General features: G+C 37.5%; 1 protein-coding gene and 1 pseudogene across 1 annotated transcript; both read right to left on the bottom strand.

Moving 5' to 3' along the window:
* Positions 1-362: 362 nt before the first annotated feature.
* On the bottom strand, positions 363-5,681 carry LOC107760154 (mitogen-activated protein kinase kinase kinase 3). Its single transcript, XM_016578169.2, has 11 exons — positions 5,135-5,681; positions 3,958-4,275; positions 3,779-3,866; positions 3,536-3,598; positions 3,196-3,356; positions 3,036-3,111; positions 2,568-2,627; positions 2,375-2,482; positions 2,033-2,269; positions 1,051-1,154; positions 363-938 (listed from the first exon to the last, which is right to left on the bottom strand). Exons 1-11 carry the CDS (start codon positions 5,479-5,481, stop codon positions 674-676), a joined length of 1,827 nt encoding a protein of 608 aa, XP_016433655.1. The 5' UTR covers positions 5,482-5,681; the 3' UTR covers positions 363-673.
* A 751-nt stretch (positions 5,682-6,432) lies between these two features.
* On the bottom strand, positions 6,433-9,087 carry LOC142168311 (uncharacterized; annotated as a pseudogene).
* Between the last annotated feature and the right edge of the window lie 17,357 nt (positions 9,088-26,444).

Here is a 26,444-nt window from a genome sequence, read left to right as displayed (position 1 = left end):
CATTGTTACTCACTTTCTTCACATGCCAAAATAGTATGATGGACCGGGGGAGATGAAGGTCCGTCGGAGAAAATGCAACACAATGGAAGAGTTCGCTCCGCCGGGGAAGTCTTTTCCCCATTGTTTCCCCTGGTCACCATTGTTCTCTTCCTTCAGTTCCCTAAAATCCGGCAGGTCGGATATCTTATTTGGTATGATGTGATATGAGTTGAGTTTGAATGAAGAAGCGAGGATTCATATAGCCGACCCCGGCTTTTGTTTGGGACTGAGGTATAGTTGTTGTTAGGTTCCCTAAAGTCCAACACACAATGCAAGAAATGCCTGGTATCCATCACTTCACAAATATTCATAGCTAAGTCTACTAAAAGAGAAACTGGTCTCGTGGTGATCTTTTAGAAGAGATAATTTAGATTCAATAAAGTGGTCATTTTGCATTTACATTGAGATATGAAGTACATTTTACAGATTGTATATTCAAGAAAATGCAATACCTCCATCCTGCAACCGAGCCCCGGTCACCCCAAATAGCTCTTGCTGGTGCACCCATCAAACAGAAAAGGATCGCTTAGAACTACCATTGTCCCGAGTTCCCAATATAAGAGTGGGCACATAGTTTCTGCAATTCTTCCATTGGTGCAATGCAAAAATCTTTCACCTCATCGATCACTTGGTACTAAAGAATCGGTCTTGTTTTTGGTGATCTAGACGGTGTTTGAGCTTTAAATTGAGGGATTTCAAGCCATGGTTCCAGTGTGCTTCTTGTGGTGGGCCTGGTTTGAAACATTGAGTAATCATTCGCATCGTATCCACTCTGTCCCCCGATACCATAAGCTGGGTGGGGAGGAGAAAGATAACAGCTCCTACGAGCAGGTTCATACTGTCTTAATGGGCTAGAAGTGGGGGATACCGGTAAAGATGTTATGGTTTTTACAATTTCCCTGTAGATATCAAGAAAAGAGCAGTGAGATATATGTATCTTCCGGCATAAGTAGAAACAGACTAAAAGTAGATAAATAAATTAAGGTATTTTTGGCAAACTGCTGTTATTACCTTGGGCAGCTCAATGGTCTAGAGATGGTGATCACTGGATGGCTTGCATAGTTTCCTTTAGAGGGAGAAATATTCCTTCCACCGGATTGCAGATCCAACACTGGCTGTAAAAACACAAATTGAATAGAGAACTTTAGTGGGCTAGATACCATACTACCTAAATGCAAATGGGAAGCATACAGGATCAGTTTCAAAAATCTATTTCCCAAGACCCTCGGCGTCATTCTTGGTGTTATAACATAGATAGATGAACTACCCCAAGTATTGTTGCTAAAGAATATCCGGACATCTTTAGATGTCCAAAACTGTCTACAGTTCAATTCCCGATATTTTTATAGTAGTTTTAATAACTTCTACTGATTTGGATTTGATTTGATCTCTCCAAGGGTACTGTCGTTTGATCAGTTAATTTGCACGTCTTTGTGTTTGTCCGTGTCGTTCAAGTCAAGTAAACAAAACCCCGTGCTGTTTTGTGAAGCATTTTTGAGAGCTGTTTCTTTATTGGGAGTGTGATTCAATTATCTTAGCAAAGTCTCTTACAAAATGTTGCTCAGTGAACTGCTACTTGGTGAACTGCGGCTATAACTTGTAAAGATATTTGGTTGCCGCTATTAGGGGTCAGCAAATGGTTAAATAAGCTGCAAACTGGTACGGAAAAATGTCCTACCAGCATTGGGTAGGGTATAAAATCACCAATCAGATTCTGTGGTTCTTAATAAGAATTGTAGGTTTTGAAAGATAGACAAGTGGAAGAAAGTGCCAAATCTCTCATACAAAGCATAACTCTTACACCGCACTTTTTCTCCATCTCTTGTTCTCTTTAAGTTCCTTCCTCAAAGTTTACATAAATTTCTCACTCAGTGTTCTTCTAGTTGGTTCAGAGCGTAATTGTAATTTGCCAAAGAGAATTCATTATAGTTTTGTCAAAGAAGGAAAAAAGACTAACTGCCTTTAGACAAATGAAAAATATCAAAATCTTTACCGGCGTCCGGCTTCCATCAAAGGAACGAGGATATGCTTCCTTGGTTACACCAACATGAGCAACTTTTGCTGTACTTTGGTTTTTCACAAAAGGGTGCTCTAGTAGTTGAGAAGCCGTAGGTCGTGCGGACGGCTCCCGCTGCAAGCATAACTTTATGAAATTTTTTGCATCATTCGAAAGGTGATCTGGAATTTCAGGAAAGTCTTTGCTGTTTCCAATTTTAAATATGGCAGCGACCTGTTCCATAGAAGGCAGCAAAGACACTTAGATTTGAGTTCTCTGAAACTGGCCTCAAAAGTGATAAACATGGTAATCCATTTATTAAATATTCCATTATCTTACCCCTTCATACTGGCTCCAGGGTGGCTTTGAACTTGCCATTTCAAGAATTGTACATCCCAAACTCCAAATATCCACCGGAAGGCCATAGCCACTTGTATTCATCACCACCTGATATGAGAAATATCAGATAAGTCTTTGCTAAAAATATTGGACAATGAAAAGAGAGTAAGCAGAAAAAGGTAGGTAGGCATACCTCAGGAGCCATCCAATAAGGACTCCCTTTGAAAGAGAGCACCGAGGAACACGAAGTTATCTGCTCCAAGGTAATGTAACTGTTAATGCATGGACGAATTGCTTGAAAAGAAACTTTCCTAAAGAATTCATATCTTTTAGTAGCATCAATTTTTTTAACAGAAAACAAAAAAAAAAATCGAAACGAATTTTTTTATCTTTTACTAGGCTACCACATCTGCTGGTTCTATATGAAGGGCTAAATTCGTTCATCCGAATAACTAAAATAGAATTCACAAACAAAAAGTACCAAATGATAAATTAGACTTTTTCCATGTTATTAGCAAGTATAACCTACAACAACAGTCAATCAGAGTCCCCTCTTGTTGTGTGCAAATAAAGTCAGAGGCAAAGTTTGGAATTAGTTTTATTATACCCTTCAGTTAAAAGTGGTTAAAAAATAGCTTTGCGATTACGCTCTGCTACTTACATGTTTTGCCATGCCAAAATCAGCAAGCTTGATTTCACCATTAGGATCTACTAGTATATTTGCTCCTTTTATGTCCCTGAAAAGAAACAATTGCCATTTGAATCTAGCAACGTCCGCAGAATAGCTGAGTCACCAATACTTGAATCATAAAGACACACACCTGTGAACTGTATTCCTAGCGTGTAAAAAGGAAAGGCCAGAAAGGATCTGTCTTGTGTAGTTTTGTATAACGGGCTCTCTGAAAGCGCCATATTCCTGCAACAATTTATGTATAGAACCACCGGAAACGTATTCCAAGTAAACTGATAGAGTTTCTTCATCCTGAGGAATAATTAAAAAGAAGACAGTTATAAACCAAAAGTGAAAATCATGTTTCGATTTAACAATGCAAATAGGTTACCCGAAGAACAAACTTATATGATCAGCATTTTTTCCCAAGTAGTGTAAATATCAGAACTATAACATAATTATGCACATCCAACTTAAACATTTAGTCGTACCAGTTCACTACCATAGTATCGAACAATATTTGGATGTGTCAAGTTACTGAGTAAAATGATTTCCTGTACAAAAGATAAAATCAGTCAGGTATCAAATGCAAAACAGAAAAAGGGAGATATGAATAGACTAGGGTTAAAGATTAAAGTTCTTCATGGACTTTGAAAGGAGAGGATATTCAAACTATGAACAGAAATATACTGAAACAGTAAATAAAAGAGAGGATATTTACTTATCAATAATACCTGGTTCAATTGCTTAAGGCACTCTTTCGATGTCTGATCGTCTGAAACCACCCTGACTTCTTTTATTGCACACATTTGTCCATTCTCCCTGTTCATATCGGAAAGAACCAGTTAGTCGCTATTTAAAAATCACTCTATGATAAGAAAATTAAAAAAAGAAAAACTGGAAGAGTCACAACCTGTTGAATCCAAGATAGACATGACCAAACGTGCCTCTTCCCAGGAGCCTGCCTTTCTTCCATTTTGACATATTAACGGTTGCGCCTTCAGCTACACCACAAGTTCTTGGGTTTGGCAAAGCAGAAGGGCTGGGTGGAGAACCAGGTGGAAGGGGCAGCTGATGACATTCACTCCTCATATCATTATCCAACTTGCCCGTTGGAGAGTCCAGATTAATACTCGAAAACCGAGGATGTAAAGGTGATGATGTGGTAGTTGTCCCTCTCGAACGAACTGGGCTTCGTGACAGCGGGCTCAACCTATTATCTCCATGTCCTCTGGCAACAAGCAGAAGTTTTCCAACAGTTAAGCTAGTACAGCGGACCGATGAAATTGAAAATAACTACTACTTGTAACTTCTTCATGCATCTAGTATATTCCTTGGAAAAAAAAAAGGAACACTATGTACCGTGCAATTATACCATGTATAAAGATTTTGCTCTGACTTTCCTAATTAAGCCTCCTGAAAAATCAGGAAGTGAACTACAGCACGCAGAACCATATAAGAACAATCGCAAATTCAAGAAATTAATATAAATCTCTCAGGTTTAGCATTTGGGGTAAACTAAAATGTGAGAAAAGAACAAAACAAAAAAGAGGACAGGTCATTGGCAGACGTTTGATTCAGTATGCAAAATCCACCAAAGAGCCACCTGGAGAACCAAATATACAAAGATATAAACAAATTGAAAGCATGTATTAAAGCTCCTATTGTTGATAAATAAAAAAAGTTACAATTTTTAACACACCAAAGCACCTTTTTCCAGGTACAATACAACAACTATGCCTCCGTCCCAAACAAAGTTGGGGTCGGCTATACGAATCCTCACTTCTTTCTCTAAACTCAACTCATATCATCACCTTGCCAAAACAAAATAATAGTAGTGAAAATAAGTTAAATATATATACAATAGCTGCAACAATATAATCTCTCTAGCTAATAAATATGCATTCAATTTGCTGAACACGAACCAAATCCAATCAACAAAAGATCCAATTTTGATAACTACCCAACAATCAAAAAGTCAACCCAACAAACTATAACCATAACAAGGACTCACCATCTCAAAAGAAACAAAAACACCAAAACTACAAAAGAAAATAACTTTTAATCAAGAAATCAAAGTAAACACAAACCTGAATAAAGTATCAAATTGGGCTTGATCAGTAGTATTAACAGGCCCATCAGATGATCCAGAAGAGCTAGTACTTGAAACGGAAACTGACCCACATCCTAAAACAACCCCTTGATCATTTCCCACTGAAGGTCTAGGTAAAGGATGAGCTTTATCCAAAGATGAACCTGAATCAAACCCAGAAAATCCAGAACCAGAACCACCAAAGTTTAAATCTTTACTGTTTCTAGGTGAATTTCTACATAGTACCTCATCAAAACTCCTTGGTTTAACATATTTTTCCCTTTCTTTTTCTTTCGATTGTGTTTCTTTATTTTTGGTGGATTTTTTTCCCCACCAAGCAGGCATTTTTTTGTTCTGAGCTAATCAACTGAGTCAAGAAAGAGTGATATCTTGTAGTGTATTTCTTGGTATGCTGCTCTAGTAGAGAGAAATAGAGAGAGAGAATTAATTTGGATTTTCAAGATATTTTTTTTTATGTGAAAGGGGGGATGTATTGTTGTTGTAGCTGACGAAGAAAACTTTGAGAAGGAAATAGGAAGGTGGATAGATAGAGAATAGAGAAGTGGAGAGGGCCTGCCAAGTTGGTTGTAGTAACGTGTTTTGCGTTTTTGCACCCTAATGTTTGTTGTATTTGCCATTTTTGTACTTAATTCTATTTGTTCTTTAGTGAGTATGATTTTGTTTTGTAGCTTCTTTGTTTGCTTGCTTACCAAGTCTATACATGATACAACTAGAATTTTGCTCGAGGAAATGCTTCTTAGTCTAGTATAGTAATGATGAGATAAAACTAGAGTTTTGTAATTTTTGCATCCATTATGTAACAAGGATTTTTTAGTTCTGATATACGGTATAATTTTTACCATGATATAAAAGATAATATCTAATATATAATAGCAAATTAGGAACGTTTTGGTCTTTTGACTTTAATATTGACCTATTTGTTAAGTGAGGAAGTTATTCCTTATAATACTTCTTAGTTAAAAATTTTGTACTTTTATTCTGATTTATGATAGGTTATTTGTCAAAATTCAGAAAACTAACTTGATCATGTACTCTATCAAGATCATATTAATCAACGGTTATTTTTTTTATTGCAAGTTTTTTTCAGATACTGCAAAATAATTGTAGCTATATGAAATCGTATACGGAATCAAAAAATAATCAATTATGTTTGGATCATGCAAGAAACGCAAACACATGTGTATTCTCAAACGTGGTAATTTAGCCAAATAATAGTGTGATTAAATCTAACGAATAAATTATTTACCAATAAAGTAGATACTACTATCATGTAATCTAACTTCAATTATTGAGCAAAATAAAAGATAAAAGTACAAAATATTATAATCGCGATCCAAGTGCATGGTCAACGTACTACTACGGTATTTGTGATAATCGTATCAATTCTTCTTTGCCGCTACTAATTACAATCATATTTATAATGAATGTTACTCAATTATTTTAGTCATATATTTTAAATTTACATGGTCAACCAAAGAGAGATGAACTTATTTTCAAGATTGAACTATTTTATACCTCTCAAATGATCACATCATATAAGAAAACGGGGATTAAGGACCACCGAGGGGTGTGATATGATGGTTAGTATTGTTCTACCCTTGATTATAAATTTCAAGTTCGAGACGTGTGAAAAAAGTAATGTTTTTTTCTTAGTAAACTTACATGACATAGGATTCAAATTAGTTGGATCAATGTGCTTTAAAATTAAACTATTTAGGTGCAAAGTGAAAGATGATGCTAAATTAGGGAGCAAAATAGAAAGAGAAACTGGTAGGCACGTGTGGTCCCATGTCCAATAGAAAAGCAAAGCTGCTACAGTGAGGAACAGCTCAGGAATTTGGGGGCGGCAGTCAGTGGTTGGATTAAACCGAGTGGATGACGTGGCTCCCCTTTTTTCCATTTTAAATTTTAATTTATTTTGTGTTTTAAAGACGGCTTTCTGGAAATACACTTGACTCATCAGTGACGACTCATGTCTCAGATGTGGGTGCATTTGATAGGAGGGGAATATGTTTTTTTCAAAATGGAAACGAAAAATGATACTCTTATATTTCTTGAATTGCATCATTTTTATTATCTATATTATATAGGTAAATAGGTATTTAAAAAATAGTATTTTAGTACTTTCATTATAAAAGTAGAGTTTTTCATATAAAAGGAAAGAAAACCTCTTAGATATGTAAGTAAAGTAAAGATTTGACTTACTTGACAACTTTACATTTCAAAAAGCCAGAATAATAGATTTTCAATAAAATATAAATCATAACTTTCTTATAAAGATTTAGGCATCATATTAGATTTTGGTTTTATGTCACACATGTATTTGAGCAGGGGCGGCCCGACGTATTTTGGGGCCTAAAGCCAAATTTTAATGAGGGGTTTTAATGTTTTAATTTTTTTTTTTTATTTGAAGTCAATTTTTCTAGTTTTTTTAGATGCAAAGTTACTAATAATTTTCTTATAATCAATTTCTCCTAATAAGTCTTTCTCAATTGACAATATAGCTAACCCATTTAATCTCTCTTGAGACATTGTTGATCTTAGGTAAGATTTTATAAATTTTAATTTTGAAAAGCTTCTTTCCGCTGAAGCAACAGTAACTGGAATTGTTAACATTATTCTATAAGCAATATAGGCATTTGGAAAAGAATCAAGTCTCTTTATTTGATTGAGTATATCGATTAAACTATTATCTTCTACTTGTACTATTTCCCTTAATACTTTCAACTCAGAAAATAAATCTAAACCATCAATATCGGATTGATTATTATGCTTTAAGAAAAATTCAAGATTAAGGCAATGTGTTTTTAAATTTTCATCATTTAGTGATCTTAGTTTTTTACCATTAAATAGAAAACCAAAAATATTTTCATATGCTTCAAATTATTCAAATCTATTTTGAAGTGAAAAAATAGCTTTGTCTACTATGTATAAAAAGTAATCAACTCTAAAGGACTCTTCAAGAGACTTTGAGATTTCATTATCAACATTCTCATCAAATTTTTTCTTCCTAAATATCACACGTTTCTTACGAAATTCGGGTTCGATATTCATTTCAAATGCAATTTTCTTGGCAGAAATCATAGCAGTTACAAATCCTTCTTCTCTATATTTGTTTAAAACAAAAAAATTCAAACCTTTTAATTGAGCTATGGCAACATCAATATGCATGTCTTTTGACTGCATACTTTTGTTAACTGAATTAACAACAAATAATATATCATACCAAATAGTCATACCCAATAAAAATTCAAAATTTTCGAGTTCATATGTTACTAAGGAATTAGCTTCACTTTTAGTTTTTGGATCATCACTAATTTCTACTAATCTCAATAAAGCATCTCTTATTTGTGGAGTTTGAAATCTTATTGCTTTAATACTTTCAATACGACTTTCCCAACGAGTTTGTGATAATGATTTAAGAGTTAGACTAGGTACACTATCATCAACAACAACAACAACCCAGTATAATCCCACTAGTGGAGTCTGGGGAGGGTAGTGTGTACGCAGACCTTACCCCTACCATGAGGTAGAGAGGCTGTTTCCAATAGACCCTCGGCATCCTTCCCTCCAAGAACTCCCCACCTTGCTCTTGGGGTGACTCGAACTCACAACCTCTTGGTTGGAAGTGGAGGTTGCTTACCATCAGAGCAACTCCTCTTGTACACTATCCTTTAATAATTTTCATCGCTTAATAGAAGATGAAAATAGTGAATATATACGTTTTACCACTCCAAAAAATAATATAGCTTTTGTACAAGAATTAGCCATATCACAAAGTAACAAATTTAGATTATGACAACCACATGGTGTATAAAATGATCTAGGATTTATATCAAGAACTCTTTTTTGTACTCCTTGATGTTTTCCCTTCATATTTGACCCATTATCATATCCTTGCCCTCTTAAATTATCAATATCAAGTCCAATATTTTTTTATTTCATCTATAATAACTTCAAAAAGACCTTTTTCGCTTGTATCATCTACTTTTAAAAATTCTAAAAAATATTCATTAATTTTTATTGTAGTTGCCGAAATATCCACACTCCACAGTATAAAAGACATTTGTTCTTGATGACTTGTATCTGGAGTGCAATCAAGCATGATAGAGAAATATTTTGCTTCTATAATTTTTTCTAGAATTCTATTCTTAATTTCACTTGTCAATAAGTTTATTAATTCATTTTGTATTCTATGCCCAAGGTAATGACTATGAATTTCATCATGCTTAATTCGTCGAATATGTTCTTGCATGACGGGGTCAAATTCTGCAATCATTTCAATTAAACTTAAAAAATTTCCATTATTCTCTTGATATATCTTTTCATTTTTTTCTCTAAATGCTAAATTATTTTTTCCAAGAGTTTTGATCTCGACAATAATTCTTGACAATACATTTTTCCAATGCTCTCTATCTCTAGTGATTTGTTCTTGAACATCTTTATCGATTGTTTTATCTTTTTGCAGTCTTATTTCTAAATCAATCCATGCATCCATGTTAATAATATATTCATTTACTGTTTCATGAGTTTTGAGCTTAGTACTAATATTTTTCCAATCATTACTACCTTCACTAGCTAGTTTACTACTACAAGTTCCGGAACTCAAACTAAACAACTTACAACAAAAACAAAATACTTTATCTAAGTCTTTAGAATAAACTAACCATCTTTTATCATGTCTTTCACCATTCGCCAATTTTTGAATATAATGTGTAGTAGAAAAATGTCTTGAAAATGTATCATTCGGAAAATTTATGTCAATTATTCTAATCGACTCATTTTCTACTAATAGATCTCTCAACTTTGTATCTACATTAGTCCATTGACTAGGATCATATATATTTATAGGAGTTGAATTATTTATTTCATTCATAAGCATCAATGTATTATTTTGAGGATCTATTTCCGACTTGTCACTTACTTGTTCTTTTTTTACTTGAATATTATTAATTTTAGAATTATCTAACTCAACCGAATTACTAACTTTCTCATCTAGAGAACACTCTCCCAAATTTTCTGATTCAAGATTTTTATTATTCAATAAAAATTTGTCAAGAGTACCTTTTTGAGATTGTATTAGATTTTGAATTCTTCTTTTTTTCTTGAGTTTTTCATAACCAGATTCACACTTTCTATTTGACATACTTATCTTCTAATAATAATAAATAATCTAAAAATGCACTAAATAACAAAATATTAAATTTTAGATGAGAAAATAATAAAAGATAGAATAATAGAACCTGGTTAAAAAACGGATAGCTTGATATGAAATTAAATTTTCTGTTCGAGTATGCTTGTTGTAACTTGTCTGTTCGAGTATGCTTGTTGTAAGACTTGAATTATGAAAATAGAACAAACAAAAATACACCACTATTTCTTGAATTAATACACTAAACTCTGAAGTCTGAAGATCCACAATAATGCTTTGATCTTTGGCTATTGAAGAATGGAGTGTGATTAATTGAAGAACAAAGTATAAAAATATATTATAATGGTATAGTGCTATTAGTGCACACGTTGTCTTCACTTTGCTCGACAAAGTCAGTTAGTCATGTTGTCTTCACTTCAGTAGCTTCACGGTAATGTTGGCTATTGAAGTTGAACTGTTGAAGAATGGAGTAAGAACAAAGTATAAAATATAATATAGTGGCATAACTATTAGTGCACAGTGCATACATTGTCTACTTGTCTTCACTTTGCTCAACAAAGTTTTGTTTGAGAAAGTTGTGGACTTGTGGTCCACTATCTCAAATTTGTGTTCAAACTTTCCGTTTCATTTTATATTTTTTTTAATTTATAAATATAATATAGATATAACCAAAAAATGGGAGGCCCATAAATGTGGGGCCTAAAAAATGTGGGGCCTAAAGCAATTACTTTACTTGCTTTATGGACGGGTCGCCCCTGTGTTTGAGCCGCCCCTGCAAACACACCACATAAATACTAATAATGTATACGATGTAAGAAAAAATATGAGAACCTAAAGCAATTACTTTACTTACTTTATGGACGGGTCGCCCCTGTGTTTGAGCCGCCCCTGCAAACACACCACATAAATACTAATAATGTATACGATGTAAGAAAAAATATGAGAATAATGACGTGATATTAACTTTATAAAAGTTCAAAACAGATGAAGCAGGTGACGCGAAATAAAAATTTAGATATTCAAAAACAATAATATTATAGTGATGAAAATTATATATTTCATTTTGAATCAAGATTTTTTGGCAATTTGAGGTAGCCATATATTAGTAAATATTTCTTTTTGAAGAATATGTTTTTCTAAGGAAACAATTTATGTCATACAAAACACACTAAAAACAAAAGTGTAACGACCCGACCGGTCGTTTTGAGGATTAGCGTCTCGTTCGGTGACATAACGTATCAAGCAATTTCGTATTATGTGTTATGACGTGCGTGCGTGGTCGAGTTTGGATTTCAGATGATTCGGGATTGATTTGGAAGAAAGATTCTTATTTTAGAAACTTAAGCGGTAAGAGTTGACCGGAGTTTGACTTTTATATAGAGGACTCTGAAATGGCATTTTGATGGTTCCAATAGCTCTGTATGGTAATTTTGGTCTTAGGAGCATGTCCGAATGTTGATTTGGAGGTTCGTAGGTCGTTTCGGCATGAATTGGCGAAAGTTGAAAAAAATGGAAGATTTTGGACAGTTTGACTGGGAGTTGACTTTATTGATGTTGGGGTCGGATCCTGATTCCGAAAGTTGGAATAGGCACGTACTGTCAATTATGACTTGTGTGCAAAATTTAAAGTCAATTGGAGTTGGTTTGATATGAATCAATATTAGTTTTGGAATTCGGAAGTTCATAAGTTTCTTAGGCTTGAATCGATGCGCGATTCGTGATACTATTGTCGTTAGAGGCAGTTTGAGGCTTCAAGCAAATTCGTATCATGTTTTAGGACATGTTAATATACTTGGTTGTGGTCTTATGGGGCTCGGGTGAGTTTCAGATGGGTTTGGATTGTACCGCGCTCTTATTTGATATTTCAACGTCGTTTCTTTTGGCATAAAGGGTACCACATTGTACAAACGACATTTGATTTATAATTCAATTGAACCATCAGATCCGTATCGTAATTTCAGAATTATAACAACAAGAATCGTCGTATTCCGAGGTCGTATGAGAGAGTTATGCGCGTTTCTGTGTCGGGGAAAGATTGATGTTTTTCTGGTGTTTGAGGGAACAGAGGCAAATCGTAGGTGTCAAATGCGATTTATAAATCTCATGTATCAAGTGCGACTTGCATGGAGAGGTCTCTAAAATTGGGGGTTTCACCATTTTTAACATAATTAGAGTTGGGGATCTCAATTTGGGCGATTTTCAGAGGCAAACTTCACAAATTGGACTGGGGTAAGTAATCTTAACTTGATTTGGTCCGTTATTCATGAATCTAACACCATTTTCAACACCTATTTTTGTAATTTTGGGGATTAGAATAGAAATTTTTCTAAATTTTATTTGAGGGTTTGAAGGCCGAATCGGACTTGGAATTTAGTAATTTTGGTATGATTGGACTCGTTATCGAATGGGTGTTCTGATTTTGTAATTTTGGTCGGGTTCCGAGACGCGAGCCCGGGTGGACCTTTTGAGTTGACTTTTTATTTCTTTGCAAAGATCGTAATTTTATTGTTCGAATTAGTTTCCTATAGTTTATATTTATGCTATGAAGTTGTTTTGGCTAGATTCGAGCCGTTCGGAGTTGGACAATCGAGGGAAAGACCTACTAGTGGATTAATTTTGCGTGATTTGCGTTAAATGACTTGCCTAACCTTGTGTGGGGGAACTACCCCTTAGGATTGAGTCATTTGTGCTAATTGGGTCATGTGAAGGCCGTGTACGCGAGGGGACGAGTACGTACTCAGGCTTATTTGTGGAAAACTTGACCGTTTAGTGCTCTTAGGTTCTTATGTTCATTAAATATGAAGTTGTTTTATCATGTCAAATCCTCCATTTACTAAATTCACCCTTACATGTCTTATTTGAAATTAATTGATTCATGTTCTACCAGTGTTGCCAATTAAACTCTTATGTGCCTTGATTGAAGTTGTTGCCTCTTTTACGATCATGTTGTCTTTTCCGTAATTGCTTAACCTTAATTGAAGTTATATTTTCTTTTCTGTAATTGCTTAACCTTAATTGAAGTTATGTTGTTGTTACACCCTATATTTTCGTACATAAAACTACGTCGTGAGCAAACTAATGTAATACCCAAAAAAAAAAAGATATCATCTTTGAAAATATATAAAGCAAGTTAATCATGTTACCTTGGAAGTTACAAATATTGAAGATCATGAACAACAAGTACGAAGAGGGTTGGAAGGTTCAGAATCTAAAGGAATTGAAGAAAATAATATTTCGTCGAAAGCCGACAAGTTGGGAATGTTATAGCATGTACTTTTGGGGTGAGACCAGGGTGTTTAACATTATAAGGAGGTTATGTTATGAGTTATGTTATTCGTATGATAGTCGTGTGTTATATTTTGAAGTCAAGCGAGTGGTGGAACAAAAGTCGATGAAAGTCATCACAAGTTACGTTCATACATTTTACTGAAACTTTGGGTCAAATGTAACTGCGATTTTCGCCCAATATACTTAGTGTTATGAGGTGTTCCACCCATAAAATTAAAGATCTATGAGTCTATTTTCCAACGCATTAAACCGTTTGTCAATAAGATATCGGAATAGAGAGATATGGGCATTTTTGCGAGACTGCGCAGACTGTCACCTACTTGCTTAAACGAGAATCCAAAACTGGGCCAATTCGGGTCGTCCAAAATTGGACCAGTTCGGGTCATTCAAAGAGGCATTTTTAAAGTCCTATCCCCTTCATATATTAGGATGATAATAGGGCAAAATAACCAGACTTAATCTCTGCAAAAATCCTCCCAAAAATTTCCCACAAACCCCAATTGATTTTCTCTCCCTTTCAAGTTCTAATTGGAGGTAAAGCCTAGAGTTTGAAGAACCAAGATAGGAGCTGAGTTATCCCACAAATAAGGTAAGTTTACTGCTCTCTTTCATCCATTCTTTACAGTTGTAGATGCATGGTAAGTTGTTCTATATTTGTAAGAACTCACGGGACGGTGATCGGAAGCCGTGAGTTCGAGTTATTCACTTGTAGCGGACTGTTTTATGGATTGTTTTGTGGACTGTTTGGTGCTGTTGTTGGGCTGCGTGATTTACTAATGTTTTGTGGAGTTTTGGAGGAGGAAGGGTGTGGAGAAACACTACATAAATGTAGGATGTTGGGCTGGTCGTTCGTCGTAACATTTTCGGGGTTGTTGACACTACTACGGTGGTCGTTTTGTGTATGAAGAGATTGGGGTATGTTGGACTGTTTTGTAGTATTGTGTGGTGTACATAAGTTTGAAAAATAATGTATATATGTTGTTATTGTTGTTTTTAGTTTTGTTGGTGTTATCTTGAATTTGGAGGAAGTAAGGATTATAGGGGAGATGCTGTCCATTTTAATACAAAATAAGCATGTTGTTCGTTGTGCGATAGTTATACGTTTCATAACTTAATGATAGTATTATTATCGTTGTTGTAGATTAAGGTGAGAAGAGGCTAGTTCAACTTGGTGATTGGAAAGAGTGTGATAAGGTATGTTAAGGCTAAGCCTTCCTTCATTTTGGTATGATCTCGTAGCTATATGTGTTAGTAATGAGACATAAAGAGAAGTTCGTATTCATGAATTTATTCACATTATTCTAGTCTCATAAGTTACAATATTATTCCTTATCGAGACTCTATATTCAATTTAGTATTGTCTTCTTCCAGTCAAGAGAACAGCAAGCCTATATATACAGTATTACAGTATTTTCATTACCATCGAACTATAATCGATGGGCAGGCCCCTATTGGGCAACCTCTGATCAGATGAAAAGTTATATACCGAGCCTACTGTGGCCGAGCGCCTATGAGCGAGCCCAGCATGGTCGAGATACATAGCCTAGTATGGCCGAGCACTTATGAGCGAGCCTACTACGACAGAGCAGTTATATATACCGAACCTTATAAGGCCGGACAATTATTTTACTTACTATATTGAAGGAGTTGAGCCAGTATCAACATGTAAGTATATCTCCAGATCATCTTTGACTCCCAATTACTTTCAGTTATTGTATTATTAGTTCAGTTTCAACTTTTAGTTATGTTATTGCCTTATATACTCGGTACATTATTTTGTACTGACGTCCCTTTTTTGGGGACGCTGCATTTCATGCATGCAGGTTCAGATAGACAGACGGGTAGACCTCCTTAGTAGGTGTTTCCAGAGTTCAGCCTGATCGGTAAGCTCCACGTCCTTCGGAGTTATTGGGTCTAGGTTTTCATGTACATCTTCTGTATGTATGTATATATATTATGGGTAGGTCGGGGCCCTGTTCCGATTACAATATATCTATCAGTAGAAGCTTGTAGACATATCCTATCAGTTAGTGCACTATGTTGGGCTTGTAGGCCTGGTATGTATATTTTGGTGGTTTGTCAGTTGTAGTAGTTATGACGGCCTTGTCGGCCCAACTTTATATTGATGTTTAGTCAGCGCTAGTTTCCATTCAGTTTTATATTTTGCTTCACAAATTATCTTGCAAGGTGGCCCCATGGCCAAATTATGACATTATATGTTCAGAGTCCCTTAGTCGCAATTTGGTACACCAGGTTAGTTGAGGCACCGGGTGCCAGTCTCGCTCCCAGGTCGGGGCGTGACAAACTTGGTATCAGAGCAGTTCTGTCCTAGGGAGTCTACAAGCCGTGTCTAGTAGGATCTTATTTATAGATGTATTGTGTACCACATTATATAAGCAGGGAGCTACAGGGCATTTAGGAGTTGGTTACCCTTCTTTCAAATCTAAATCGTGCTGTAGAACTGAGTTATAGGAAATTTGAGTTAAACATACGTGTTCGTGTTTTCATACACAGATGACGGTGACTAGGAAGACTACGGCTAGCCAGAGGGGAGATACAACAACATGTGAGGGGACCAGCAGGGTACCCCAAGTAGATGGTTCCCAGTCTGAGGCCCAAGGCGAGACCCCTACTCAGCCATTACCGGCTCCTCCACCACCTGAGGATATTCCTAGGGATACCGCACATCCAGTTCCCCCTCCACTTTCACCAGATCAAGACTTGAGGAGTGCGGTGCATTTGTTGACACAATTGGTAGCTACCCAGTAACAAGCTAGGGCATCAGCTAGTGGAGGATTTTCTGAGGGGTCTGGGAGTTCAAGGGTTCGAGGTTAATGACCGGGTATTCTTAAAGGTATCCGCTATGGAGGGCGTGATGAGGTTTGGCAATAAAGGCAAGCTTAGCCCACGGTATTTTGGGCCTTACAGGATTATTCGAAAAGTGGGCCAAGTAGCTTATGAGTTAGAATTGCCCTCAGAATTGGAGTCAGTCCATCCGGTTTTTCACGTATCTATGCTACGGATGTGCATTGGCGATCCTACCAGAGTGGTGTCCACAGATGATGTAAAGATTACGGAGGACTTGTCATACAAGGAAATTCCAGTTGCCATCTTACACCGACACATTCGCAAGCTACGAAATAAGGAGGTAGCCTCCGTGAAGGTTTTAAGGAGAAGCAATAATGTGGAAAATATGACATGGGAAGCGGAGGAAGAAATGAAGTATAAATACCCCCACCTATTTCAAACTGAAGATATGGCTCGAGATGGGATGCTACAGCACAACTCTATTCAGGCTAGTAGGTCATCAGGTAAGCTCTTATTTTCTGACTTTCAGTATTTATGATTTACGACTCTTTGAGGCAAAGTGTTGTTATTTATAGACATTGGCCATGTGTGGCATGCATAGTATGTTTTCTGGCAGCATGTAGGTAGGTTATAGTCTAGTGTATAGAGGAAACTCTGGAAAAAGTTTTCCAAAGTCTCAAAAAGTAAACATTCGAGGACAAATGTTCTCAAGGGGGGAATGATGTTACACCCTATATTTTCGTATATAAAACTGCGTCGTGAGCAAACTAATGTAGGACCCAAGAAAAATAATATGAGATCATCTTTGAAAATATATAAAGCAAGTTAATCATGTTACCTTGGAAGTTACAAATATTGAAGATCTTGAACAACAAGTACAAAGAGGGTTGGAAGATTCAGAAGCTAAAGGTATTGAAGAAAATAATGTTTCGTCGAAAGCCGACAAGTTGGGAATATTATAGCATGTACTTTTGGGGTGAGACCAGGGTGTTTAACATGATAAGGAGGTTATGTTATAAGTTATGTTATTCGTATGATAATCGTGTGTTATATTTTTAAGTCAAGCAAGTGGTGGAACAAAAGTCGATGAAAGTATCACAAGTTACGTTCATACATTTTACTGAAACTTTGGGTCAAATGTAACTGCAATTTTCTCCCAATATACTTAGAGTTATGGGGTTTTCCACCCATAAAATTAAAGATCTATGCGTCTATTTTCCAACGCATTAAACCATTTGTCAATACGGTATCGGAGTAGAGAGATATGGGCATTTTTGCGAGACTGCGCAGACTGTCACCTACTTGCTTAAACGAGAATCCAAAACTGGGCCAATTCGGGTCGTCCAAAATTGGGCCAGTTCGGGTCGTTCAAAGAGGCATTTTTAAAGGCCTATCCCCTTCATATATTAGGATTATAATAGGGCAAAATAACTAGACTTAATCTCTGCAAAAATCCTCCCAAAAATTTCCCACAAACCCCAATTGATTTTCTCTCCCTTTCAAGTTCTAATTGGAGGTAAAGCCTAGAGTTTGAAGAACCAAGATAGGAGCTGAGTTATCCCACAAATAAGGTAAGTTTACTGCTCTATTTCATCCATTCTTTACAGTTGTAGATGCATGGTAAGTTGTTCTATATTTGTAAGAACTCACGGGACGGTGATCGAAAGCCGTGAGTTCGAGTTATTCACTTGTAGCAGACTATTTTGTGGATTGTTTGGTGTTGCTGTTGGGCTGCGTGATTTACTAATATTTTGTGGAGTTTTGGAGGAGGAAGGGTGTGGAGAAACACCACATAAATGCAGGATGTTGGGCTAGTCGTTTGTCGTAACATTTTCGAGGTTGTTGACACTACTACGGTGGTCGTTTTGTGTATGAAGAGATTAGGGTATGTTGGGCTGTTTTGTAGTATTGTGTGGTGTACATAAGTTTGGAAAATAATGTATATATGTTGTTATTGTTGTTTTTAGTGTTGTTGGTGTTATCTTGAATTTGGAGGAAGTAAGGATTATAGGGGAGATGCTGTCCGTTTTAATACAAAATAAGCATGTCGTTCGTTGTGCGATAGTTATACGTTTCATAACTTAATGATAGTATTATTATCATTGTTGTAGATTAAGGTGAGGAGGCGAGTTCAACTTGGTGATTGGAAAGAGTATGATAAGGTATGTTAAGGCTAAGCCTTCCTTCATTTTGGCATGATCTCGTAGCTACATGTGTTAGTAATGAGACATAAAGAGAAGTTCGTATTCAAGAATTTATTCACATTATTCTAGTCTCATAAGTTACAATATTATTCCTTATCGAGACTCTATATTCAATTTAGTATTGTCTTCTTCCAGTCAAGAGAGCAGCAAGCCTATATATACAGTATTACAATATTTTCATTACCATCGAGCTATAATCGATGGGCAGGCCCCTATTGGGCAACCTCTGATCAGATGGAAAGTTATATACCGAGCCTACTGTGGCCGAGCGCCTATGAGCGAGCCCAGCATGGTCGAGATACATAGCCTAGTATGGCCGAGCGCCTATGAGCGAGCCTACTACGGCAGAGCAGTTATATATACCGAGCCTTATAAGGCCGGACAATTATTTTACTTACTATATTGAAGGAGTTGAGTCAGTATCAACAGGTAAGTATATCTCCAGATCATCTTTGACTCCCAATTACTTTAAGTTATTATATTATTAGTTCAGTTTCAACTTTCAGTTATGTTATTGTCTTATATACTCGGTACATTATTTTGTACTGACGTCCCTTTTTTGGGGACGCTGCATTTCATGCGTGCAGGTTCAGATAGACAAACGGGTAGGCCTCCTTAGCAGGTGTTTCTAGAGTTCAGCCTGATCGGTAAGCTCCACGTCCTTCGGAGTTATCGGGTCTAGGTTTTCGTGTGCATCTTTTGTATGTATGTATATATGTTATGGGTAGGTCGGGGCCCTGTTCTGATCACATTATATCCATCAGTAGAGGCTTTTAGACATATCCTGTCAGTTAGTGCACTATGTTGGGCTTGTAGGCCTGGTATGTATATTTTGGTGGTTTGTCAGTTGTAGTAGTTATGACGGCCTTGTCGGCCCAACTTTATATTGATGTTTAGTCAGCGCTAGTTTCCATTCAGTTTTATATTTTGCTTCGCAAATTGTCTTGCAAGGTGGCCCCATGGCCAAATTATGACATTATATGTTCAGAGTCCCTTAGTCGCAATTTGGTACACCAGGTTAGTTGAGGCACCGGGTGCCAGTCTCGCTCCCAGGTCGGGATGTGACAAACTTAGTATCAGAGCAGTTCTGTCCTAGGGAGTCTACAAGCCGTGTCTAGTAGGATCTTGTTTATAGATATATTGTGCACCACATTATATAAGCAGGGAGCTACAAGGCATTTAGGAGTTGGTTACCCTCCTTTCAAATCTAAATCGTGCTATAGAACTGAGTTATAGGAAATTTGAGTTAAACTTACGTGTTGGTGTTTTCATACACAGATGACGGTGACTAGGAAGACTACGGCTAGCCAGAGGGGAGATACAACAACAGGTGAGGGGACCAGCAGGGTACCCCAAGTAGATGGGTCCCAGTTTGAGGCCCAAGGCGAGACCCCTACTCAGCCATTACCGGCTCCTCCACCACCTGAGGAGATTCCTAGGGATACCGCACATCCAGTTCCCCCTCCACTTCCACCAGATCAAGACTTGAAGAGTGCGGTGCATTTGTTGACACAAGTGGTAGCTACCCAGCAACAAGCTAGGGCATTAGCTAGTGGAGGATTTTCTGAGGGGTCTGGGAGTTCAAGGGTTTGAGAGTTTATTGCTTTGAGTCCCCCAGAGTTTACGGGGTCAGATCAGAGGGAGGACCCACAGGATTTCATAGATCAGCTTCACGGGATCTTTCGGGTTATGCATGCGAGTATGAGATATTATCACTCCCTTGGCATGTGAGTCGTCCGTGCAGTTATGAATTTTAATGTGGGCACAAGATTCCAAGTGATTAGGGTTCATGAGTTGGGACCCATGAAATGTGACTATGAGGTGAAGTACTTCGGGAAAGTCCTTGAACAAATCTTGTAAGAAAGTGGTTGCTCTTATTGAGTCTTACTTGTTTTTCCTTACTTGGTTTCATCGGACTTAAACTGTATTTAGCTTACTCCACGATGTTATTACTTGTTGTGTCTCGTGCTAATTGCTGCTTTTGGTTTCCTATTAACACTGCTTCGTTATTGTTATCATGCTTAGCTTCAGATTGATATTGTTCCCTGTTAGTTTCACATTCATACTTGTACAGGTTATTAAGTCTAGTAGGTGTCTTGACTGTCCCTTGTCACTACTCTATCGAGGTTAGTCTCGATACTTACTAGGTACCGTCGTGGTGTACTCATGCTACGCTTTCTACATATTTTTGTGCAGATCCAGGTACTCGGAGTTTGTTGATCATTAGCTAGCTGATCAGACATCTGTGGAGACTCAAGGTATATATGTTGTTGCGTTCGCATGCCTTAGAGTCACCTTCTAAAATTTTACTTTGTACTGTTTATTTCTATTCTGGAACAATTATACATAGGGATCTTCTAGTAAACTCAGTAGAGCTTATGACTTGTACTACCGGTTTTGGGATTGTAAGTTTTGTATAGAGATTTCTATTTCATATTTAACAGTTATTGGTTGAATTTTGCTATTAATTCAGTAAGTGTTAGGCTTACCTAGTCTTAGAGACTATGTGTTATCACGACATCCTACGGAGAAAAATTGGGGTCGTGACAAGTTGGCATCAGAGATCTAGGTTTATAGGTGTTACAAGTCATAAGCGAGTTTAGTAGAGTCTTGCGGATTGGTTCAGAGACGTCTGTACTTATCTTCGAGAGGCTACAGAACTATTAAGACAATTTCACTTCTTTCATTTCTATTGTGCGGATTTATTGATCTCGGACTTCAGGAGACCTTAGCACAGTTCCTGAGCGTGTTTGGTATATTGGCTCGGGCGGGGTTGATTCTGGTTACACCAGCTACTTCACAGACCCGGGGAGGAGCTCAGACTTTTGCCGCCTGTACTCCAGAGTAGAGAGTCCATGTTGGTCATGTTCTGGGTGTCATGCCGACACAGCCTGCTGTTCCAATTCAGCCAGTGTTTAGGGCAGCAACATCTGAGGAGGAACAACTTAGACTTACAAGGTTCAAGAAGTATTACCGTCCTACCTTTAGTGGTTTGGCTTCAGAGAATGCACATGGTATCCTAGAGGAGTGCCACCATATTCTCCGCACTATGGGTATTGTGAAGATAAGTGAGGTTGCTTTTACTACGTTCCAACTTAAGGGAGTGGCATATCAGTGGTGGCGAACGTACGAGTTGGGTAGCCCGGCCGATGCAACTTCACTTTCATGGACTCAATTCTCAGAGATATTCTTGAGAGAGTTTGTTCCCTAGACTTTTCGGGACATGGCACGTGGAGTTTGAGAAGCTGCGCCAGGTCACTATATCAGTGTGAGAGTATGCCGTTAGATTCAGTGGTTTATCCAGACATGCACCTGCTTTGGTTTCTATAGTTAGAGAGCGAGTCCGCATGTTCATTGAATGACTCAGTTATGATATCTGGTTCAACATGGCTCGGGAGTTAGAGATCGATGTTCCATTTCAGCAGGTGGTAGAGATCACTCGTCGATTAGAGGGTATGCGGGACCAGGAGAAAAGGGACATGCGGGTTGAGGAGAGAGAGGACAGGGAGGCTAAGAAGCCGCGTGGACTGGGAGGATCTACTAGTCCCTATTTTGGAGGCAGGGTACGCTATGGTAGAGGTTTTGTGGGTCAGCCAGTTTAGTTTGCACTTTAGGCTTCGCGCGTTGCTTCAGATATCCATGGGTCTCAGAGTGTCCGTACTGGACAGATTTCGTAGCCACGCCAGCAGATGGGTTACTTTGAGTGTGGAGATACCAGCCAGATGGTGAAGGATTATCCCAGACTCCGGACAGAGGTGTCACGATAGGGTATTCAGGCTATAAGTTCTGCTCCAGTTGCTGATATCCCTACACCGCCAGCTTGGGGTGCAGGTCAGGTGAGTAGAGGGCGTCCAATAGGGGGAGGCCCGACCCGTTGATATGCTTTCTATGGTGGGGCTGAGGACGCTGCACCTGATGATATTGTTAGAGATATGGTTTCAATTGTTATAGAGGGGCATCATTCTTATTTTGATTTAGTTCTGCTTATCGGGGTGAGTCCTCTTATCTTGCTTCACATATGTGTGAGTTTATTGATTTTGTACTCTGCTTATGTGTTTACCCCTTTTGGAAGATTCTATAACGGTAGCCCGTGTGTGTCATTTTGTTTTGTTCACTCTTGAGAGCTATGAGACTATAAATGACTTTCTATTACCCACTACAGTAGGTTTTGATGTGATTTCTTGGTGGTTGGTTACGATTTATGAATTAGATGCTCTACCGGTGTGGAAGTTCAACATGTGTTGTGACCTTGCTAGCGGAAATTAAATTAGTGGAAGGTTTCAGTTGGTATGATGTGTATTCTACTTGTGATTTAGAGCTAAAGATGGGAACCTCGCGTTTCCATGAGGTTTGGACCAGGCTGCGTGCCGCAATGAAGTTATATTAGGATGAGATCCTTGTGATTTATTCATATACTTTGATTCTCCCTTGTGGAATTAATTTGTAATATGCTACTGATAGGAAGTTGTTCCTGTCGGGCTTGTTTGATTGTTCTTTCATGTGTTTCATTGTATATTCAGTCATATTCGTGTTATACTTATTGAGTTTTAGCTTGTGAGGTATGTGCCCAATTGGCGTTAGATGTGACTTATTGATTCAAGTGAATAGTTATGAGGTCTTCATGTTTCTTGCACCGTTGTCAATGTTGTGAAGGTTTGGAACAGGGTTCTAGCGGATATGAGGTTAATTGCCGATGCTGGATTTGATTATGGGGAGCTATTGTGATCAGAGATGTTGTTATGAGCATATGTGTGATGTGTTACGTCGTGTGGTTGTACCTGGTGGGTGTAGGCATGAGTTGTTGCAGCTGGTTGAGGCTGATACCGTGTGTCGGTGTGGGAATCGGGTATTTTGGAAATGATCGGAAGGTGAGAAATTTAGTTCTAAGGTTATCACTGTGGGTGGAAAGAATAGTTTTCAGTTGGGATAGTGTCGTCGAGCCTATGTGGATTGGGGTGACGTGGGATCACCCGCGAATATATGTATGGTAAGTTCATTTAGTGATTTGAGGACTTCGAAAGGGTTCTTGGCACGTTCGAGGACAGACGTTTATTTAAGAGGGGGAGAATGCAACGACCCGACCGGTCGTTTTGAGGATTAGCGCACTGTTCGGTGGCTTAAGGTCTCGAGCGGCTTCATATTATGTGTTATGACGTGCGTGTGTGGTCTAGTTCGGATTTCGGATGATTCAGGATTGATTTGGAAGAAGGATTCTTGTTTTAGAAGCTTAAGCGGTAAGAGTTGACCGGAATTTGACTTTTGTGTAGACGACTTTGAAATGCCATTTTAATGGTTCCAATAGTTCCGTATGGTGATTTTGGTCTTAGTAGTGTGTCGGGATGTTGATTTGGAGGTTCGTAGGTCGTTTTGTCATGAATTGGCAAAAGTTGGAAAAAATAAAAGATTTTGAAAAGTTTGACCGGGATTTGACTTTGTTGATGTCAGGGCCGGACCCTGGTTCCGGAAGTTGAAATAGGTCCGTACTGTCATTTATGACTTGTGTGCAAAATTTGAAGTCAATCGGAGTTGGTTTGGTGTGAATCGACATTAGTTTTTGAAAAGACTGCTGTTTTTCTAGTGTTTGAGGGAATAGAGGCAAATCGTAGGTATCAAATGCGATTTATAAATCTCATGTGTCAAGTACGACTTGCCTAGAGAGGTTTCTAAAAATGGGGGTTTCACCATTTTAACATAATTAGAGTTGGTGAGCTCGATTTGGGCGATTTTCAGAGGCAAATTTCACAAATTGGATTGGGGTAAGTAATCTTAACTTGATTTGGTTTGTTATTCATGAATCTAACACTATTTCCAGCACCTATTTTTGTGATTTAGGGGATTAGAATAGAAATTTTCCCAAACTTGAAGGCCGAATCGGAGTCGGAATTTAGTAATTTTGGTATGGTTGGACTCGGTATCGAATGTGTGTCCGGATTTTGTTATTTTGGTTGGGTTCCGAGGCGCGGGCCTGGTTTGACTTTTTGAGTTGACTTTTTATTTCTTTATAAAGATTGTAATTTTATTATTCGAATTAGTTTCCTATAATTTATGTTTATGGTATGGAGTCGTTTTGGCTAGATTCGAGTCGTTCAGAATTGGATAATCGAGGGAAAGGCCTATTAGTGGATTGATTTAGCGTGATTTTGAGGTAAGTAACTTGCCTAACCTTGTGTGGAGGAACTACCCCTTAGGATTGAGTCATTTGTGCTAATTGGGTCATGTGAAGGCCGTGTACGCGAGGTGACGAGTACGTACTCGCGCTTATTTGTGGAAAACTTGACCGTTTAGGGCTCTTAGGTTCTTATGTTCATTAGATATGAAGTTGTTTTATCATGTTAAATTTTTTATTTACTAAATTCACCCTTACATGTCTTATTTGGAATTAATTGATTCATGTTCTACCCTTGTTGCCAATTAAACTCTTATGTGCCTTTATTGAAGTTGTTGCCTCTTTTACGGCCATGTTGTCATTTCCGTAATTGCTTAACCTTAATTGAAGTTATATTTTCTTTTCTGTAATTGCTTAACCTTAATTGAAGTTATGTTTTATTTTCTATAATTGCTTAACCTTAATTAAAGTTATGTTGTCTTTATGTAATTTGCTTAACCTTAATTGAATTTTTTTTAGTCCTTTCACTGTTGACCTATTCTTATTTGGAATCATTGCTTCATGCTATCTCTCTTATTGTCGAGTTGTACCTACGTGGAATCAATATTGCACATTATCTCTTCCCTTATTGAGCTATTCTTATTGAGATCATTATTCCCTTTTGTACTCAGTATTGTTGAGCCGAGGGCTATGCGTGGTTGTAGTATTGAAATTGTTTTGAGAAAAAGTTGTGGCATATGGGCACATGTGGTGAAAGACCTTATATTGTGTTGTTATGTTTTGGCACACGTGATATTGTTGAGAGGATTGTTGGGGTGTTCGCACGCGAGTTATTCGTGCTATTGTTATTATTGATATTTGCACATGCAGCGTAACAAGGAGGGCTATATATGTGGGTTGCGCATGTGGCAAGACAAGTTGAGAATATTATTATGCGCGTGTGGCGAAACAAGGCGCACATTTACTTTATTGTTGCGCACGTGGCGAGATAAGGCGGGCTATATCAGGGATAATTTGTGATGACTTGTGATGTTCTGGGGGCATTGTTGTTGCTGATATCTGTGTAGTAGTGTGCCTACCTGGTGTGAGTCATGCATTTTACGTCTTGTTGTGTTATCAATTTTAGAAGATCTATTTTGGTAATTTTTGAAAAATTAAAAAACTTCAAAAAATTATTTTTCAAAATTTTCACTTAAACCACTCATAAAACTTCAAAAACAATCCAAACTAAATTTTATGTCCAAACATAACTCTAAGTTTTAAATATTATTTTGAATTGAAAATTTTTTTCACCAGTTTTTTGAATTTTACCATTCTTATGTCCAAACGCCTACTTTGTATTCCACATTTCCCCGGTAAAAGGAAAGCTGAAAATTTTACCCACCACCGGTTGAAAGACTGGTAACAGAATTGACAACAGTCTCTGCCCGCAAAAGAAGCTCCACCGTCACGTACTCCGTTAATTCCTTCCCACTCCTACCCATCCAACTGAACTGATTCTCGCGTTTTAAATCCTTCCCTCCATTCCCTCCTCTCCCCCTATCCCGACACTTCTCTCTCTTTCTTTTTCTTTTGGCCTCCGCTTGGTACGTTTTTCCTTAACATTCATTTCATCTCTCCTTTTCCCCACCTTTAATTTCATCTCTCTCTCTAGAAATTTCATATGTGCGTACATTATAATAAGCTCAGATTTATTAAGCTAAAACTAATAATTCCATTTTTATTTTTC

Source organism: Nicotiana tabacum, chromosome 13 (assembly GCF_000715075.1).
Source record: "Nicotiana tabacum cultivar K326 chromosome 13, ASM71507v2, whole genome shotgun sequence".
NCBI classification, from domain to species: Eukaryota; Viridiplantae; Streptophyta; class Magnoliopsida; order Solanales; family Solanaceae; genus Nicotiana; species Nicotiana tabacum.
The sequence above is the reverse complement of the archived record's forward strand: the minus strand, read 5'-3'. Positions and strand labels throughout refer to the sequence as shown.